Below are 19,298 nucleotides of genomic sequence, written 5' to 3'. Positions count from 1 at the left end.
TAACAAAAGGTCAAAACAGAAACTGCTTTTGTGGCCTGGATTCTCCTTAGACCAGTCACGAGATTCCCTTCTCTTGTGGGGAGGAGACTTAGCCACGTTACTGGCATGGAGCACAGTTTCCGAGAAGAGCCCTCGGACGTAACCTCGCTAGTTCCTGAAAGCCAAACGAAGGGAGGACGGGTTCAGTGTCTCGTACAGCGCACGCGCAGTTCTACAAAACAAGAGACTGAAACGAGTAAAAGGACTTTCATGCAAGTGTATTCCTGATAGGATAGGAAGGAAAGGCTAATTTTTAATTTCTGTAGGATTGACATTGCCAATCTGGCAACCTGGGTGTGTCGTGCCTTCCGTGTGGGATGTCATCTTCTTGACCTGAAATTAATAAAATAAAAATAAAAAATGGTCGTTCCTTTCTGGGAAGGCGAGTTATAGTGGGAAATGTAGTCCCCACACAGTAAGCATATAAGAGGATGTAGTACGGCTCTCCCACCGTCTCCCGTGGCTTCCAATGGGCTTTCTTGTCACTGGTTTTACTACATCCCTATATAGGCTACCGGGGGGTAGGGATGGGTTGCCAAACGGTGGCTCTCCAGATGTCCATTGACTACAATTCCCATGAATCCCTGCCAGCATGTGCTCAGTGCTAGAGCTGGAAGAGGCTCACGGGAATTGTAGTCCGTGGACATCTGGAGAGCTACCGTTTAACACCCCCCCCCCCCCGAGTGCTTAGCGGATTCATTGTGAAGGACTAGAATCCAAGTCTCAAACAGCTTTTTAAAAACAGTGTTAAATATGTAGTTATGTTTCCTGGTTTTACTTTTGCCCATCCATTCAGGACAAGAGCTAGCGCGGCGTTGCCGGCCATCGCGAGACTCTGTGGACGGGATCGCGGAAGAGAAGCGCAACTTTGAAAAAAAAATAGAAGAGGTGGTGTGTCCCCGCGCGCGCCAAGCGTCCTCCGCCATCGGGGCTTCGGTTCGGGGCACGGCCCAACGCCGCTTCTCGCCGTGCAGGGAAGACGTGCAGTTTTGGGTCGTTTCAGTCGGAGGTAAATGCAATGGGACTTCCTGTCCGCGTCTGCCGGGGAGGCAGTTTGCAAACCGGCGTCTTAAAGTTGAGCTTTCTGTTGCTTAAACTTTCTCCTGCCCCCGTTGATTGACTTAACACCGCCTCCAAGAGGGCCTTTGGCTGGGGAGGGAGAGGGAGACAGAACGAACCGCCCCCGCCAGTGCCTCTCGAATGGATGCTAAGCAGAATGGGCATAAGATAGAAACGGCAGGAGAAAAAGACGTTGCTGGCTCATGACAACGCCTCAGAATAGAGTTCTTAATGACACGGTATGCAGAAAATATTACTCAAGCTAAAGTGGGTTATATAAATACAAATATTCAGGGTACATGAATTTCCTTACTTTTTCCCCATAGTGCTGCAGGCAGTTGTTTTCTAATCTAGACCGTTTTGAGTTAAGTGACCAAAATATGAAATACAGGCGTATAACATAGAACAGCTTTTAGGTATCCTATATTTTAGGGCACATACAGTTAAAAATGCTGTTTTGAAAATATGACTGCAGAGGGTTGCTGGGTTCTTGCTGGGTTCTTGCTTAGGGCTCCAATTGTTGGGCCTTCCTCCCGCCTCTTTTCTCTGGATATGCAGGAGAAAGGTCTGGCGGTGGAAATGATGGTTAGGTGACATCATGCTCTGCCAAAACCCCAGTTGTGATATAAGTGCATGAGGTGACACTCCCCCGCCCCCAACAGATTGCACTCTGTCATCTCCATCACTAAAGCTCCCAGGGATGTAGACAACTATCCTGGCATTAGTAAGAGGGTATGAAGAAAATTGTGGCTCAGTGCTACAGCAAATACTTTGCATGCAGGAGGTCTGAAGTTCAATCCCCAGTGGGAAGTGATATGCAAGACCTTGGCCTGTTACCCTTGGAGAGTTGCTACCAAAGTAAATTGGTAGACCCATGCTCTGATGCAGTATAGGGAAACTTTGCGTGTTCTTACAAAATAAGAAAAAGGCTAAGTTACTCAAAAGATTATCATATCTATTGCAAATATGACCCAGCTAACGTAGATGGTCTCGTCAGTTACCAGCTGGTAATAGATTTAAATATGAACAAGGAACAAATAAATGTTTTAATTAAATTACATTTTTATTTCACTCTTCTTTTAAGGAGCTTCCCAAGGTGACTTTAATGGCTAAGTAAGGATTTACATTATTACATTACATTAACAATGTAGCCTTAGCATCTGTTAAGCATCATAGTAAGGAAAATCTTAAAAGAAAATAAGTTTCATATTAAAATCCTCATATTTTAGGCGTTTATTTTCTAAAATAAGTTACTTACTTGCAATCTCTGTCTTGGCTGAGTTGTGCAATCTGTTTTCAGCACCTTGGCTAAATGAAGTAGAAAGTAAGAGTGCTTTGTCCTCATCAGTGGGTAACTAAATTCAGCAAACAGTGTGGCTTCCATGTAGATAGAGGCATTCTAGCATTTTTACTGGATGTTTCAATTTAATACTGTAGTTTTGCTATTTATTAGATAATTACAGCTGAAATTCTAAATTGTCTAAGAATTTACAATACCATATTTGTTTTGTTGCAGAGACTTCAAGTTGGTCACTAAGAAAATGTACTAATTTTGTTTTCTATGGATATTTCAGAAGTCTGTTAACAAATCCATTGGTATCCAAGGTTGTAGGCTGCCCTTGAAATCATGAATTGTGGGACTGAGTTTGTTGAAACACTAAAGAGGATAGGTTATTCAGAGGCAGCTTCTCTTAATGGAGAAGACTTTGACTGGTTGTTTGAGACATTGGAAGATAAATCATTTTTGGAGTGGTTTTGTACAAATCTGCATGAGCAACATACATTATCGGAAGAAGAGTTGCAGTCATTTAATATTCTCCTTAACTCTGCAAAGCCTGTGCTAGAAGAAGAGGCTCTGGATGAAGTTCTTAAGACCTGTAAGCCCCGTGATTTGAATACCAATAATATTGGAGAAGAAAATGTTAAAGCATTAGAAGATGAATTTCAATCACTCAAAAAGATTAAAAATCTAAAGATCCATCGCCGTAACAAACTTCAAGCAATGACTTCAACCAAAAGCCTTCTGCCACTGAAGCTTAAAGAAACAGCAGAGGAAACCTCTAAAAGCCTGAAAGATGGGCAGGCAGTGCTTGCTGTCATGAATACAAAGATAAACAATGAGCTGAAGGCTCTTACTGAACTAGTTCAGAAGTTGGCTTCTTTCTTCACGGTTCAATGCAGGCAGAAAGGCCTGGACCCTCAACCTGTACTGTTAGCCCAGCTTGCCTTGGATGAATACTTGTGCCAGGAAGAACAAAGCACTGCAGCACTTACTCGCTATACAAAAAAACAATTTTTCCAGGGAATATCCGAGTTGGTTGAAAGCTCAAATGAAGAGAAATTTCAGCTGGTTGATATAAGAAGTTCGTTCACAGACACTGAGAGCAATGAAGTTTGTGAGGAGCAGCTTGAGCTTACCAGGCTGCAGACGGCTTATGTTTGTGCTCAGCATCAACTAATTCAGCAGAAGGCTAGGGATCTAAGCATGAGATCAGCTCTTCAGTGGGCAGAAGATCAGATTTGCTCTTTGAAGAAGGTGGTAAGTCCTGTTGCTGGTTAACTTTCCCAGCCTGTTTTTAGTACCACCACATGGACCTATGTTTTATTTTTATTTTATTTATTCATAGAATTTATATTCTGCTCCTCGCTGGGACGTTTCGGGGCAGTGCACTCAAAACCAGTGGGGAATGGGAAAGGTACACAGAACATTTGGAACAATATGAACAAGAAAGGATATAAACAGTTAACAGTACAACATATGGGTAATCGTAAACAGCTGGAGGGGATAACAGCAGGAGTCAGGGACAAATTGGATGTCAAGATTGCCTGGCAAGGGGACAGGTTGCAGGGAGGTCTTCGTTATTGGCCTCCTCTGAAAGTCTGGTAGAAGAGCTGTGACTTGCAGGCTCTACGGCAGGGGGTAGTCAACCTGTGGTCCTCCAGATGTCCATGGACTACAATTCCCATGAGCCCCTGCCAGCAAACGCTGGCACGGGGCTCGTGGGTATTGTAGTCCATGGACATCTGGAGGACCACAGGCTGACAACCCATGCTCTGTGGAACTGTTTAAGTTTTATTGGGGAGCTCATTCCACCAGATTGGGGCTATAGATGAGAATGCGCTGGTTGCAGCCAAGGACCAGCAGGTTTTTGGGCCTGATAAGGTGTGTTGTTCTTTGGTTCTTGAGGTACTCGGGACCCTGACCACGTATGACAGGCCCCCAACACACTGCCCCATACCGAGGCAAATTATTCCCTCCAAAAATGAAAATCACTGACTGAGTAGCCCAAGTAATGGGACTTCTGTATTGTAATGAATAAAGCTGACTGTCTCACCCTGTTACTGATGGATAATTAGGCTTTTAGTTCAGCTCTGAAACAACACAGAATGGCGTAGGAGCCCTTTTTACTAAAACACTTTCAGAATGGCACTTGAGACAATATTAAAAGTCCAACAAAATAAAGGTTTTACTTAACACAGAGGGAAAGGTTAGATAGAACAAGGAGTTGAAACTGACATAAAAATCCATTGTACAGTTTATAGATTTTAAGTACAGGCCTTTGGGAGGTATAGAGCATTTTCTTAGTTTTTGAAGTCTTCATTTGGAGAGGCTTTTGTTTTTGTGTTTACCTGAACGCTTCAGTATTTTTCTTTGACTTTCTTTGAACTCCCTTGGTTTTCTTGAAAGCTGGTAGCACCCCAGTCTCCCTGCTTAGAAACACCAGTTTCCCTTTTATTCTTGAGAGGGAATCTTTCCTCACAGTCAGGCTGTTTGCTTCCGTAAAGAATTAACCCTTCACATCCTGTTTCCTGACATGCCAGCACTTGGAGGCTTGCCTTTAAAATGCTGACAGTCACAGGGCCTAAAGAACATAGTATAGTTAACAATTAAATTTGTTTCCTGTGCTTACTAATCCTTTATGAGCTGTGTGTTATGTGCCATCAACTGCAATCCTATGAATTAATGACCTCTCAAACACCCCACTGTTAACAACTGAAAGCCATGGTTTCCTGTGTTGAATCAATCCGTCTCATGTTATATTTTTGACCTTCCTTTTAACTTTTCCTAGATTTATTATCTTTTTTGTATAAAATGTATTCTCATGTTGTGTTCAAAGTATAATAGTTTCAATTTACTGTGCAAACTTAAGAACACTTTCCTGGAAGTAAGCCCCACTGAGTAGATATGAGTAGCGTTCTGAGTAGACTTGCTTAGGAGTGCTCTCTTTTGTCATTTTAGAACTGACTTATTTGTTGTTTTGTTGGAATAACTCTACTCCAACACTACATTTCAAATGAATAATTTTTTCCCTACCAGCTTTAACATCCATACATAGTGATGGGGAACACCACAGTATATCTTGAGCTTGGTCACTAGCAACACTTCCTTACACTGAAGGATCTTTTCTAGTCTCCTCATGACTGCTCTTCCAAATCTTAATCTCCATTATGAGCTAATTTCATTAACTTTTTTGTAGCTTCTCTAGGGATATATTTATTTACATTAGTTATAATGGCCTTTGGCTATAAGAATAATAAGAATTAGTTATAATGGCCTTTGGCTATAAGTATTTGTTATTAAACCTTTGTTAGAATTCTTAGAAAATTATATGTATATTTCGTTATAAGGGCAGATTCTTAAGTAATGCTTAAATCTCGAATAAAACCTGAATGCTGTTTCCCTGTAAAAAAAAGTTCATGGTGATATGAATTTTGTTAGATGAATGGGTTAGATCATAGAATCATAGAGTTGGAAGGGGCCATACAGGCCATCTAGTCCAACCCCCTGCTGAATGAGTACAAATTAATAAATGTATGGTTTACAGTATCTGGTGTGTTTCTTCCCCAGACTCATGGAAAAGAAAATTTAGAAGCTAGAATTTCTAGCTTGAACAATGAAATCTCAAGCATTAAAAAGCAGTTGGCTCAGATAAACAGCAAAACTCTACCTTCGCTAATAAAGGAAGATGCAGAGTTATTGAATATGCCTGTCGTGAAGGGTGATTTTGATCTGCAGATTGCTCGGCAGGACTACTACACATCAAGACAAGACCAGATTTGTAATCAGTTGCTCAAACAGAAAGCATCATTTGAAGTTCTTCAGTTGGCTTATGAAATTGAATTGAGAAAACTTAGGGATAACAGCCATCTTCTGGACAAAATGATACATGATTTGAAGCAGAGCAGTGACATTTTGGAGAAGACGCTAGAAACAATGTCTGAGCCATCTATATCTCAGTATAAAGTTCCAATGAGCACTATTGATTCAAGAGATAATTCTACACATAGGTAACCACCTGCTGTTGTTTTGTGACATACTGTGTTAAAATGTGGATTGTAAAGCCTGTTGCATGAAACTGACACTTTAAAAACATAAAGCATATTGTGTAAAACTGGCATTTAAAATATTATATACAGAATTTATATTCCACCTTTCTGCTTTGGTCAGGCCCACCAAGGCTATTAACAAATTAATGACTTAATAAATATCTCTTAAAAACCATTAAAACCAAGATAAAATATATCATTAAATCTCAACCCAAAGCTAAAATATGCATCTAAAACATAACATCTATGGCTCCCCAAAGTTGGATAGGATTTGTTCTAGCATAAAAGATACAATGCTGAAATAGATTCTTAAGAAAGTAGGTGACTCTTCAGGTTCAGTGGGCCTAAGCCATATAGAGGTCAACACCAGCACCTAAATTGTGCCCAGAAATGGACAGGGAAATAGTGTAGATGGATGAAGAAAAGTGCTACGGTCCCTGTGACCCACTCTACTTTCTGAGATCCCAAAGTGGGCAGTATACCTTCCCTGAGGGCAGTGGAAAAATCCAGAAAGTCAGTGAGAAATTTTGGGGGAAGTAACGGGACGGTGAGGAATTCGGGGGCAGTAGGGGAGCAGCAGTCTGTCTCTTCCTGCTGCAGCTGTGTTTTCCTACCCAGAGACATTCCAAAGAGGCTTGCCATTGTCTCCCACTTGGTCGTCTCATCCCAGTGCTGACCAGGGCCAACCATGCTTAGCTTCCTGAAGGAAATGACAACTTCAGAAGGTGGGTTGGAGAGTATCATATTCCTGCTGAGATCGTTCTCCTCCTCAGACTCTGTTCCTCCCAAGCTCCAGGAATTTTTTAACCCAAGGTTGGCAATCCTTCCCCAAAAGTCACCATCTCTCTCTCTCTCTCTCTCTCTTCCCCCCCCCTGTATTACTCTGCTATGAGGACCCAAAGTGGCTTTTTCCCAGACTAAAATATGGCTGCCACACAAAACCAAAGAAGTGTAGGCAATAAATTGTGTTTTGAATTTGCAGTAGACCTAACACCAGCAAACAGGTGTGCATTCATATGTGTGTGGGGGGGGGGGGAACTAGTTCCCTGGGACCCAAGGGGGCAGCAAACCCAAAAAGTTTGGGAACCCAAATGAAGCCAGTCAAAGGCATTCCTGGCCACAGCTGCATATCCAGCAGTAAGGCTCACTCCGGAACACTGCCAAACTACGTGCCTGTTCCATTAAGGGGACTACAATCTCATCTGAATGGTCACACACTAAGTCCCAGGTCATATATTCTGTTTACCTGCAGGACTTCATCTTATTGAAATTAAATTTCAGCTTATTAACTACCCCCATCCACTCCAAAGCAGCCTCTGGTCACAGAGTTTCTACAGCCTTCCTGTGCTCAGATAGAAGTGTGATGTAGAGCTAAATAGATATTACATATATTGTTGACAACCAGCCTAAATCCATTATATAGGAAAAAAAATTCAGTTAAATAAATTTTCTGCTTTAAATTGATTGGGTCCTCTGCTCTGTTGATGCAAGCACTGGAGTTCTTTTCTACCTTTTCTTCTCCACAAACAGCCCCTTGTGGCCCCAGGACAGTGGATTCCTAGAGTTGCAGAACCCATTTGAACTGTAGCCATGTGGGTCAGGAGGCAACACAGTGGACAGAACACTGGACAGAGCACAACTACACTAATGGAAAACAGGACAATTTCACATACACACCCCATGGTACCCTCTTGGTGCATAGGTCCAAAGGTGTATACCCTGGTAGTTGGCTTCGGAAAGGATGTCAAGGAAACATACTTGACCACCAGGGCCATCTGTTGACGGTTTGTTGGGCTCAACTCAATCATACTGCATTTTTTGTTATATCACACTGATCAGCATCATAGGTTTGAATATCTGGATTTAAAATTAAGTAGTCAACTTGCCAGGTAAACTTTATCAAAGCTCTGTTTCTGTTGTATTACAGATAAATAGGATTTGTCAACCTATTTTATATCTCAGCAAGTCTTATTTTTTAACTTACTGTTTTTATTTTAAAGGTTGTATCAGCTTCTGGAAGGAGGGAATGCGAAACAGTTGTTCAGAACCAATGAAGGCCTTGAACAGGTGGCTGAAAAATTGCATCTAGACACCAAGTCAGTTCTTGATCAATTAGCAGTGTTGCGTCAAGAACAAATTATTCTTCTGTCAAAGATGGATGCTGATTTAGTTAACCTTCATGACTCTATGTACTTCAAAGGAGATGGGGTCTCCCTTAGTAACCAGGTAAGCGATCAGGTGAGACTTGGGAAACCTGTCCAAATGCTTCTCTTAATTATTCAGGTATTCAGTTTCATCAGAGTTAGCAGCAAGCTATCCAAATTCTTTAATAGGCCTCCAAAATTAGATAGCTTGTGGCATATGCCCCTGACTAATGGCATCTTGGACTAGGTTAGCCCTTTCTCCTTGCCCTGCTACTCTTCTAGCATCTGAGGCTTTTAGTGGTCATGATTTGTCTTTCCTGTTACATCCCAAATCATGCAGCTATACCAAGTATTGGTCTACCATGCCTCTATCTTATATACATCTTTGGTGTTATGTGAAGCAGTGGTCCCCAACCTTTTTATCACCGGAGACCTGTCAATGCTTGACAGTTTTACTGAGGCCCGTACAGGGGGTAGTCTTTTGCCAAGGAACATCACCTCCGCCAGAGTCCCTGTTCCACTTGCTTTCCCGCTGTCCGCTGAGGGGCGCTGCCAGCAGCAGCTGCGCAGTGCCATGCTGAGGGGGAGCCCCAGCCATGGCGGCCACCAGAGAGCACCAAAGGTGAGCCGTCGGCAGAGTAGCAGGGCAGCCCCCGAGGCAGCAGCCAGGAAGGAGGAGGAGGAGTTCCGGACCGGTACCAACTGATCCGCGGACCGGCACCGGTCCCCGGACGGGGTTGGGGACCACTGAGCATACTTGTCCTGGTCTATATACCAATCTGAAACTGGGGCAGCCAGAAGCAGCTTCATGAGAACTCCTCCCTCTCTAAATATTCAGGAAGAAAATATTTGGTGGTGATCCTTCTAAATGATTCTTTGTCTATAGATTCCCTGATCAATGGACATAAGTAGGCTTCAAGATAATTCCATAGGTTAATATCTTCTTATATAATAAAATGTGAAAGGTACTTCCAACCATGTCTTAGCCCTTGGAGGGTGGGGGAGGGCCCTTCCCTGACAACCAATCAGAGGATTAGTAAGCTGTAGGCGCCATGCCCACCTCACTGTCACTGGTGGCTTAGAAGACTGCCTGCCTTCTCTGCTGAGGCCTCACTGCTGCCGCTGGCCCCCTCATTGATAACAGGCTGGGAAGCCCACCTGCCCCCTCTATGGGGGCCACACTGCTGCAACCCACCCCCTTCCTGTTAACAGCAGCTGGGAAACTCACCTGCCTCCTCTGCCTGCCCCCTCACCCCTAACAAGAGCTGGAAAGCCTGCCTACCTCCTTCACGGACGTCACGCTGCTGCCGCCCGCCGCCTCACTGGGTATGGAAGCTGCAATGCCTGCCTGCTCTTCCCCACCCTTGGTGACGTGGTGAGAGAGCTCGATGGGGCCTCTGCAAATGCGGTGACCACCCTTCCCATCCCTTGTCATTCTTGCCCCACACCTGCCTGGTTATAGCGTCACTGGGACTGCGCAGCTGTTTCCCCTTTGCTCCTGGCTGCTGAAGGGGCCAGTGGGTGCTGACTCTGTGCACTGTGTGACCCTCCCCCATTACTCTCACCCAGATCATGGCCATGGCCTGCTCCTGGCTGCCACTGGAGCCAGCAAAGGCTGAGCAGCTGCACTCCAAGCCAGCCCCAATGCTTCTTCCCACTCCTGGCCACTGCTGGGAGCTGAGCGGGCATGGTGTGCGCTGGCTCTGCTGCTCTCACCACGCTCCTTGCCACCACCAGGGCCTGAACATGCTGCTTGGGAGACAGAGTCCAGGCATTTGCTCGGAGAACATCCCACCACTCTCCTCGCTTTCCTACCCACCACAAGGGGGAGTGCTGGAGGGGCACCAATACTTTGCCCATCTCACTGTCATCTTAAATGCCAGGAGAGCTTAGGGGACCACCAAGGACCCCAGCCCAGTTTTAAAACGTGCTTCTCTGCTAGTTGAAAGAAGAAAATTGAAAAAAGAGGCTGCTGGAGGCTGGAAATATAAATAATGATTTAAAATTCAAGTGTGCTGTTTACTGATATAAAGTATACTATTACCTAAACTTATTTTTGTTTATCATTTATTTAGGAATTGACTGAGCAGTTTCATCAACTGGAATTTCAGTTAAATAAATTAAATCAGCTTATTATGGATTTTCTTGCTGACGTAAAGGCTAAGAAAAAGGTTTTAGAGAACAATAAATTACAACAAATGGAAAGAAAATTATACGTTTACTTTTTTAAAGACAAAGAACATTTGAAGAACGTTGTGGAGAGAATGGAACAACAGGCTAAGGCTCAAGCCATTTGTTATGAAGATTAAATTTGATTTCTTAAAACTGAATTGTCATTGATGTGCTAAATGTTGAAGCGTTTATGCTGAATTTTGAAATGTTGGATTTAACAAATGTAAGAACAAATAACTGTTCTGTAGCATCAACAAAAACAATTCTAAGCACTAAGAATTGTTTACTGGATAATTGTTTTAGATTTAAGGTGCTGTTTGTTGTTTGCTCTGTAGTAAAAGTGAAAAGCCTCATTTACAAAACTCTTCCCCTTTTCAGCCAAAAGTGAATTGTAAGCAAGGACACAGTACTTTGTATGACTATACCCTTGGCTAGAATAGGGAAGGCCAAAGTCTTACTGTTATGGTTTCTATTTGATACAATGTTTTTATAATGTCTTTCCCCTGATTTTATTCTGCCTTTTGTCACCTAATATCCATTCTGACCATATATGACATCTACTCTAGTAGCTGGTAATACCTGTGGCCCTCTCCCCTCAATTAACAAATGTTATTTTCATTATTAAATAGACCACATGCTAATAATTGGAAACAATGCAAATATTCTAGTTTAGCATTCTGGAAAAGATTTTAATTTAACTTCATTTGCTTTTGACTTTGCTTTCCACAATAAGTGCCTGCATGTTTAAGAATTGTGGCTTTTGCTTTTTAATGCCTGATAAATGTGGTGCAGAGAATAACATCACTATCCTTATAAAACTCAATGGGCCTTACTTCCATGTAATTTAGCTGTAAAAGCTGATACTAGTAAAATATGAGTTTGTAAGAGGTACAGTTAAATGACTAGGTGAATGCTGTAAGCAACTGTAATACATGTTTTAATAGTTCTCAGTGCCAAGTGTTTATTTCTTCGGAATAGGAAAACTATAGATTTTTGTCGCATTCATATTCTACCATTCCAAGGTGCTCAGGAGTTTCCTACTTCTATCATCAACAGTTTTGTGATGTGGTATACAGTGGTAGAAAGTGAAGAGGAACTAAAGAGCCTGTTGATGTGGGTGAAGGAGGAGAGTGCAAAAGTTGTCTTGAAACTCAACATCAAGAAAACGAAGATCATGGCATCCGGCCCTCTCAATTCATGGCAAATAGATGGGGAAGAAATGGAGATAATGACAGATTTTATTTTCCTGGGCTCCAAGATCACTGCAGATGGGGACTGCAGCAAAGAAATTAAAAGGCGCTTGCTCCTGGGGAGGAAAGCTATGGCAAATCTAGACAGCATCCTAAAAAGCAGAGACATCACCCTGCCAACAAAAGTGCGTTTAGTCAAGGCTATGGTATTCCCAGTTGCAATGTATGGCTGCGAAAGTTGGACCATAAGGAAGGCCGAGCATCAAAGAATTGAGGCTTTTGAACTCTGGTGCTGGAGAAGACTCTTGCGAGTCCCTTGGACTGCAAGGCGAACAAACCGGTCAGTCCTAGAGGAGATCAACCCTGACTGCTCTTTAGAAGGCCAGATCCTGAAGATGAAACTCAAATACTTTGGCCACCTCATGAGAAGGAAGGACTCCCTGGAGAAGAGCCTAATGCTGGGAGCGATCGAAGGCAAAAGAAGAAGGGGACGACAGAGAATGAGGTGGCTGGATGGAGTCACTGAAGCAGTAGGTGCAAACTTAAATGGACTCCGGGGAATGGTAGAGGACAGGAAGGCCTGGAGGATCATTGTCCATGGGGTTGCGATGGGTCGGACACGACTTCGCACATAACAACAATACAGTGGTACCCATTAGCTACATCATAATTTTTAATTTCTTTTAATTTATTTTCTACTGGGGCTGCTTGTTCAAGTACGCAGGGAGAAAAGGACTCTCTAACTGCTCTTACCCAATTGTTTTTCCACTGAGCAAAACTTTTGAATACTGTAGTCTATGGGTTGTGTTCCATGCTCCCACACAGTTTGCTATGGTAGGCTGTTAAAATCCACACCTGTAAGGCCCGTGGCTTGGACAAGTCTCCATTCCCACAGAGAGTAAGATGTGGATTACAAAATTCTTTATTTGGCATTTTTACAGCTAGTGGGGTTCCTAGGGCTGTTTACAAAACTTGGTTTTCTGGCCATCTCTTGTCCCTTTCCTCATTTTTGCCCTCATCCTCATCTTTGATTTCCAGGCACATGTGCTACTCTTGTCCTGTGTTGCCAACTCCTCTCCATAGCTGTCCTTAATTCATCAGGTTATATGGTAACATAAACATTTATATGGTAATACTGACCTTCCACCTTCCCTGTGGCCAATGATGGGCCTGGAGGGGTTGGGGCCCTGGGTAGATATCTACACCACTATGCTTCCCAACCATATTCTGCACCATTGTGCCACTTCTGGGGTTTCTGGAAGCCTGAAGAATGTTCAGGGTTTCTCAACACTAAAAAAGCTGAGAAAACCTGCCCTACAAGGACAGTGCTTGCACTTAAAAGCTCATGCCTTGAATAAATCTTTGTTGGTCTTAAAGGTGCCACTGGACTCTGATTTTATTCTGCCCTACAAGGGTCATTATAACGGCACTTTCCACTACCCAATCTTGGTTTGGTTTCCATAAACCTGTGGAGAAAGAGCTAACCCTCGGGAGTAAAATGCATTCGTTCATATACCGCCTCTCTCAGTAAAACTGTCTCGGGGCGGTTTACACCCCTGTGCAACTCTCACAGGTACATACGGAACAAACCTAGGTGCTCCCTTCCTTGAACAGAGCTTGATGCGATTTTTACCGCCACACTATGAAAACCATCAGTGTCCCATTTCTATACCTATTACAAGAACCTATTGATACGGCCAGCTGCTTAATCGGAGAGCTGGACCTGTCTGGAATGTCCGACGTTAATCCTGGAAACACCGAGATCAGCCAGTACAAAGGTCAGCCAGGATGCTTGCTGGGCGCTTCCTATCAGCCAGACTAGAGCGCGTTTTCCCCATCGCGGACGCCTGCCGCATAGAGAAAGGGCATTCCCGCGCGACGCTTCGCCAGCCGCCCCTTCGCGCTTGCAGTTCGAGGCGCAACAAAAGGCCGCAGCAGCCGTGCAGGGAGACGCTCCTTGACGCTGAGGCGGCGCCGGAAGGGGAAGGGCCCGGCGGACGGCAACGCGGCCTGTCCTTCCCGGTGCTTGCAGGCGCTGCAGAGTGGCGGGGATGTGGTTCCTGGCGGCGGCGGGCTGCCGGTTGCCGGGCCAAGGGCCGTGGCTGCGCGGCGTCCGGCGGTGGCGCGCCCTGCTGCTTCTGGAGCAATGTTCGGCAGTCGGCGAGCCGAGAGACGCCCCCGCGGCTTCTTGCAGCAGGCCGGGGACGCGAACCGTCGGCTGCGGGGCAGCTCGAGCCTTCTCCGGCAGGGCGGGAAGCAAGCAGGTGCTGCCCCCTGGAGCGCTGCCTTCTCGGCTCGGGTGACCCGCGGCAGGGAGGGCCTTGGACTGGAGCGGTGGCAGCGCGGTGGGCGGCAGGCTGCGCGTCGTCTGCGGGAAACGCTGAGCGCCCTCACCAGTCCTGGCGCCTGGCTGTACGAAAATAAGTTCTGGGGCTCAGTCCTGGATCCGAAGCAAGAGTTGGGAGCACGGGGGAATATGCCCCCCCCCCCCAAGCTCACTGGATTCGTTCCCTTTCTGTAATCGCACCCTCAGGATTGAATCTCTCACCCGTCTTGCATTTTGTGTTTTAACAAGCATTTTGCTCGGGGTTAGAGATTGCAAAAACAGGGCTGGGAAGGCTGACGGTGCAAAGAGAAGACAGCCTCGGGGCTCTTGCTTGGTAATTTCTTCCAACAGAGTGGAATTTGATAGATTCCGCTTTAACCTGGGCCGTGGTAAACAACCATGGGCTGATGGCTTTAAAGAAGCTGGGGTCTCCCGCAGATCATTGCCTGTTATAGTCTGGTGATCTGGGGAAGATGAAAAGAAAAATCTAACTCTTCTGTTGTTTTTATTGGCTCTTAAAGGATGGGAATGAGCCTCTTGTGGCGCAGAGTGGTAAGGCAGCCGTCTGAAAGCTTTGCCCATGAGGCTGGGAGTTCAATCCCAGCAGCCGGCTCAAGGTCGACTCAGCCTTCCATCCTTCCGAGGTCGGTAAAATGAGTACCCATCTTGCTGCTGGGGGGTAAATGGTAATGACTGGGGAAGGCACTGGCAAACCACCCCATATTGAGTCTGCCATGAAAACGCTGGAGGGCGTCACCCCAAGGGTCAGACATGACTCGGTGCTTGCACAGGGGATACCTTTACCTTTAAAGGACGGGAAGAAGGGCTCCTACCCCGGGTTCCCAATGATTGGGAGGAGGGGGGTTGTTGGTTGTGATTGAGTGAAATAGGCACTTCACGCGTGTTCAGAGGAGCCTTGGGTACTTTTTGTTTCTCATTCCCAGCCTAAATTTAAACCGATAACACCTTGATTGTTTTTCCCATGTGAAGTTATATCCAAACTCAGTTTCAGCTGTGTAATATTCTTTATCCCTGACCTGGATAGCCCAGTCTTGTCAGATCTTGGAAGCAAAATAAGGTTGTCCTTGGACAGTATTTGGGTGGGGTAAAGGTGAAAGTATCCCCTGTGCAAGCACCGGGTCATGTCTGACCCTTGGGGTGACGCCCTCCAGTGTTTTCATGACAGACTCAATACAGGGTGGTTTGCCAGTGCCTTCCCCAGTCATTACCGTTTACCCCCCAGCAAGCTGGGTACTCATTTTACCGACCTCGGAAGGATGGAAGGCTGAGTCAACCTTGAGCCGGCTGCTGGGATTGAACTCCCAGCCTCATGGGCAGAGCTTCAGACTGCATGTCTGCTGCCTTACCACCCTGCACCACAAGAGGCTCTTTGGGTGGGGTACTACCAAGGAATACCAGGGATGCTACACAGAGGCACCCAATAGCAAACCATCTCTGAACTTTCTTTTTGAAAGCTGTGTGGAGGTCAGCTGCAACTTGACACAAAAAGATGTTCTTTAACATTTTAGGGATTACCTCAGTTAACAGCACATGCAAAAGGGTATTTGGATAGTATGTTCAAGGCATAGCTTGCTTTCTTCTGGGATTCATTGGGGACTTAGGTAGGTGGTTATTATTATCTGAAAATTGCTGACACCTGTTGCTGTGTGCTGTCCTCTTGAAGGTTATTTTTCCTCGTGTGGAACCTCTATGCTGCTTTAGCACATCATCCGTCCATGACAATTCTGAATACGGAAGATTGGTTTACTGTGGAAATTTGGCCAAGGCGGTATTAGGTAGGTATTTTAATGTCTGACTTCTTGTTATCTTGCTTCTAAATCTTTTTAAATGTTGAAAATATTTTTTCAGTCCAAACTTTCTGTTCCTTTGGAAGTATATGCCAAGGGCAGAAAATAGAATTATTTATTTAGATGATTTAAAGTACCATCCACTGATAGCAATGGGCAGAGTGGGGTAACTGTTTAAAGTGTCACTGTTAATTCACCAGACCCTTCGCCACGGTAGACCCAGGCCTGAGAAGTGTGATAGCTGCCCCCAGTCAATTGGATAACTCTTAAGCTTGAAGAAGTCAGGATGTTTTCAGTTGCCTATGCTGCCCGTCTTGATCCTTCATGTTCATGGTGGGGAGAGTCAGGGATATATGTGTATGATAGCACTATGGCATTCTTGGTGGCCTTGGTGTACCACTTCCATAAGATAGTATGGCTAGCAGAAGCTAGCTGCTAGCAGAAGCTAGATGTTCACAATGTTTGTACAACTCAGAATGCTACATCAGTATCCCAGTGCCTGATGCCAGGGCAGGCTGCTTCACATATTGTGCTTCATGTTTCTTTGGATGTATGTCTGCTTGGATATATAGCCAGATGTAGCAAAACAATGTGTGTCTGTGTCCTGCTTCATATTTCATTCCCAAGATAGACCCAGGCATTGTTTGCATACTTCTGCTGCTGCAGTTCGCTATACACTTGGTTGAATGTTCTAGTGAAATCTTTTCAACCTGCTTCTCAATAAATATGCACAGAATTGAGTCTTATCTCTTTAGGCTTAAGAAAAGTTGCCTTTTAAAATATATGTAATGGTTCTAAGAGTGCTTTTTCACTTGCTTTTGAGTAGAATATTTTAGGGTGCTCAATTCAGGGTTGATTCACACATTACAAAGACATATTCTATGCCTCCAAGGCATATTGAGGCCTGATTTGTTTTCAGACTGCTGTGCCCACCCTTCACCCCTAGTGCTGTTTTCTCAGGGAAATTCTTTGCCCTGCTGGTGAAATATACACACTCTGATTGCTACACACAACTTTCCATCCTAGTTTGAATAATGGCTGGGAAAAGGGAATTCCAGAATATGGCTTTGTAATGTGAACACTTAGTGCCCAGCACCTAAATCCATGCTTGTGTGGATATCCTGGATAGAAGGTTATAAGTCAGACTGCAAATGTGGCGAACTGTCTTCTGGAAGCACCCTTAAAGGGTTTTGGGTTGAATTCCACAGTGCATGGATAGGAAAGGAAAAATGGCCTTCGTGCAGTTCCACATACAAGCATTTTGCAGCAGCAAAACAGCAATGTGCATTGGGAACAATGGAACATGCAACAGATGGTTTCCTTTGTTTTGGTTTTGGAATTGCATCAGAAGAAATACTGTGTGCTGCATTTTGCACATGTAGAAGAGATAGGGCAAGATGCAAATGCTTTTTCTCAGTATAAGCGAATTGTGAAGAGTAGTGGTAGCACTTACTTGTGGAAGGACTTTTGCAGTTGCATCATCTGTGAATCTTACCCTGTGGGCTGCTTGAGTTGTAGACAATGGCTGCATGTCGTCAGTAATATATATTTGCAACTGCAGGTGGAGTGACTGTAAACTCAGTTTTTTTTTACCTTTTCTGTCTCTTGCAGGTGTGAAATTTTTCTCCTATAGTACCAGCATAATTAGCCTTAGTCTGATGCCTTACATCATCTTCCAAACAGGAGTGGATTCTAGCAGCCTGACCTTGCAAACTGCATTTTATAGTATGATAGGTTTCTTTACATTTTTAACACCAATTACCCTGCATTTACTTACAAAGGGCTATGTAATTCGATTGTACCATGAGGCTGAAACAGACACCTACACAGCCATCACGTACAATGCCATTTTGGCAGAAAAGAAAACAGTTTTCCATCAGAGGGATGTGAAAATTCCAGACATCAGCAAGATGTTCACAACTTTTTATGCTAACACAAAATCAATGCTTGTGAATCCAGGCCTCTTCCAGAATCCTGAGGACTACAACCATCTTATGAGCTATGACAAGCCCTTTGTATTTGACTCGGAAGAATCAGAAGAATCAGCAGAAGGCAAACAGAACTCTAAAATATCAGATACTTGAGTTTTGGAAGTTTGTAAATATGCAAATGATTCAGTGCTCTGATACAGGTTGCAAAATAGTCCCGAAAGCATTTTTCTCTGTTAAAAAAGTTCATTCATGATATTAAATATTGATTAAAACTAAAGTTAGTTATTAAGAATTTACATAAAGTATGCTTTGTATATGATTAGTAAGTCCTATTTTAGTCATTAACTATATCTGATATTCGTATGTTCCATGTTGCAAACTTTAGAAAGCCATCTGTGTTTGAGGGAACTCTTGGTGATTACATGTTTCCCTAGTTCTTCTGAATCTGACCCAGTGACATAGAGGAATGCCTGGCAAAGTGAGGCAAAATATTCCTGATTCCTCCCAAGGGTTAATGTGTATAGTAACAGGTTCATTCCATGAAGTTCAGGTGTGGAATCCTTGACAATCCTTTTCTTCCTATGTGCAATTCCTTAATTTTTCTTCAGTGTTTTAATCCTCTTGCATATCCCTTCCAGCCAGTGTATTTTGGAAAGGAAAATTGCTAAATATAATCAAATAAATTCTAAGAACTTAGTAGTCTTTATATAAGCATGAATTGTTGAAATTCAGTGAAGGCATGATCCATATTTTATTTGATTCTGGTGGGTGAAACAGACAATAGGAATTCCTTCTTAAAGGAGCAAGTGTCAATATATCTTTCAAAATCTGCAATCCAACACCGTCCATTTATTGAGTCATTGATTCAACTGGTGACTAGAGTTTATCCATGATCAATGGAACAGTGTGCTCCCTTTGCATGTCTTAGTGCCCATCAATGTATAGTGCCCATTTCCCTACTTCCTCAAAATAAGAAGAGTTGGTTCTTATATGCCACTTTTCTCTACCCAAAGGACTCTCAAACCAGCTTATATTTGCCTTCCCTTTCCTCTCCCCACAACAGACACCCTGTGAGGTGGGTGAGACTGAGAGAGCCCTGATATCACTGCTCGGTCAGAACAGTTTTATCAGTGCTGTGGTGAGCCCAAGGTCACCCAACTGGCTGCATGTTGGGGAGTGCGGAATCGAACCCGGCTTGCCAGATTAGAAGTCTGCACTCCTAACCACTACACCAAAATAGCCAGGCTATACCCCTCTATGTCAGGGGTAGTCAGCCTGTGGTCCTCCAGATGTTCGTGGAC

At 44.1% G+C, this 19,298-nt stretch overlaps 2 protein-coding genes across 5 annotated transcripts; both read left to right on the top strand.

Annotated features, from left to right (window-relative positions):
• The first annotated feature begins 736 nt into the window (after window positions 1–736).
• HAUS3 (HAUS augmin like complex subunit 3) lies at window positions 737–11,688 on the top strand. Of its 4 annotated transcripts, none has more exons than XM_077352130.1 (5): window positions 737–1,048; window positions 2,673–3,637; window positions 5,948–6,387; window positions 8,427–8,652; window positions 10,646–11,688. In XM_077352130.1, the coding sequence occupies exons 2-5, from the start codon at window positions 2,726–2,728 to the stop codon at window positions 10,877–10,879; spliced, it is 1,812 nt and encodes a 603-aa protein (XP_077208245.1). In that variant the 5' UTR covers window positions 737–1,048; window positions 2,673–2,725; the 3' UTR covers window positions 10,880–11,688. The 4 variants fall into 4 exon arrangements, with proteins under 4 accessions (XP_077208245.1, XP_077208244.1, XP_077208247.1 ...); XM_077352129.1 differs by having other exon boundaries at window positions 738–1,048; window positions 2,615–3,637; XM_077352132.1 differs by lacking the exon at window positions 737–1,048 and adding an exon at window positions 1,084–1,337.
• A 2,126-nt stretch (window positions 11,689–13,814) lies between these two features.
• On the top strand, window positions 13,815–18,708 carry TMEM70 (transmembrane protein 70). Its single transcript, XM_077352133.1, has 3 exons — window positions 13,815–14,196; window positions 15,943–16,054; window positions 17,678–18,708. The coding sequence occupies exons 1-3, from the start codon at window positions 13,984–13,986 to the stop codon at window positions 18,148–18,150; spliced, it is 798 nt and encodes a 265-aa protein (XP_077208248.1). The 5' UTR covers window positions 13,815–13,983; the 3' UTR covers window positions 18,151–18,708.
• Window positions 18,709–19,298: the final 590 nt, after the last annotated feature.

Source organism: Paroedura picta, chromosome 9 (assembly GCF_049243985.1).
Source record: "Paroedura picta isolate Pp20150507F chromosome 9, Ppicta_v3.0, whole genome shotgun sequence".
NCBI classification, from domain to species: domain Eukaryota; kingdom Metazoa; phylum Chordata; class Lepidosauria; order Squamata; family Gekkonidae; genus Paroedura; species Paroedura picta.
Note: the sequence above shows the minus strand (reverse complement) of the source record. Positions and strands in the feature narration are given on the sequence as shown.

Coding starts and splice junctions, on each gene's coding strand:
- HAUS3 (XM_077352130.1), top strand. CDS start 2,726: ATGAATTGTGGGACTGAGTTTGTTGAAACACTAAAGAGGATAGGTTAT. Junction 3,638..5,947: donor TTTGCTCTTTGAAGAAGGTG/GTAAGTCCTGTT, acceptor TTTCTTCCCCAG/ACTCATGGAAAAGAAAATTT. Junction 6,388..8,426: donor AGAGATAATTCTACACATAG/GTAACCACCTGC, acceptor TTTATTTTAAAG/GTTGTATCAGCTTCTGGAAG.
- TMEM70 (XM_077352133.1), top strand. CDS start 13,984: ATGTGGTTCCTGGCGGCGGCGGGCTGCCGGTTGCCGGGCCAAGGGCCG. Junction 14,197..15,942: donor GCAGGGCGGGAAGCAAGCAG/GTGCTGCCCCCT, acceptor GTCCTCTTGAAG/GTTATTTTTCCTCGTGTGGA. Junction 16,055..17,677: donor TTTGGCCAAGGCGGTATTAG/GTAGGTATTTTA, acceptor TGTCTCTTGCAG/GTGTGAAATTTTTCTCCTAT.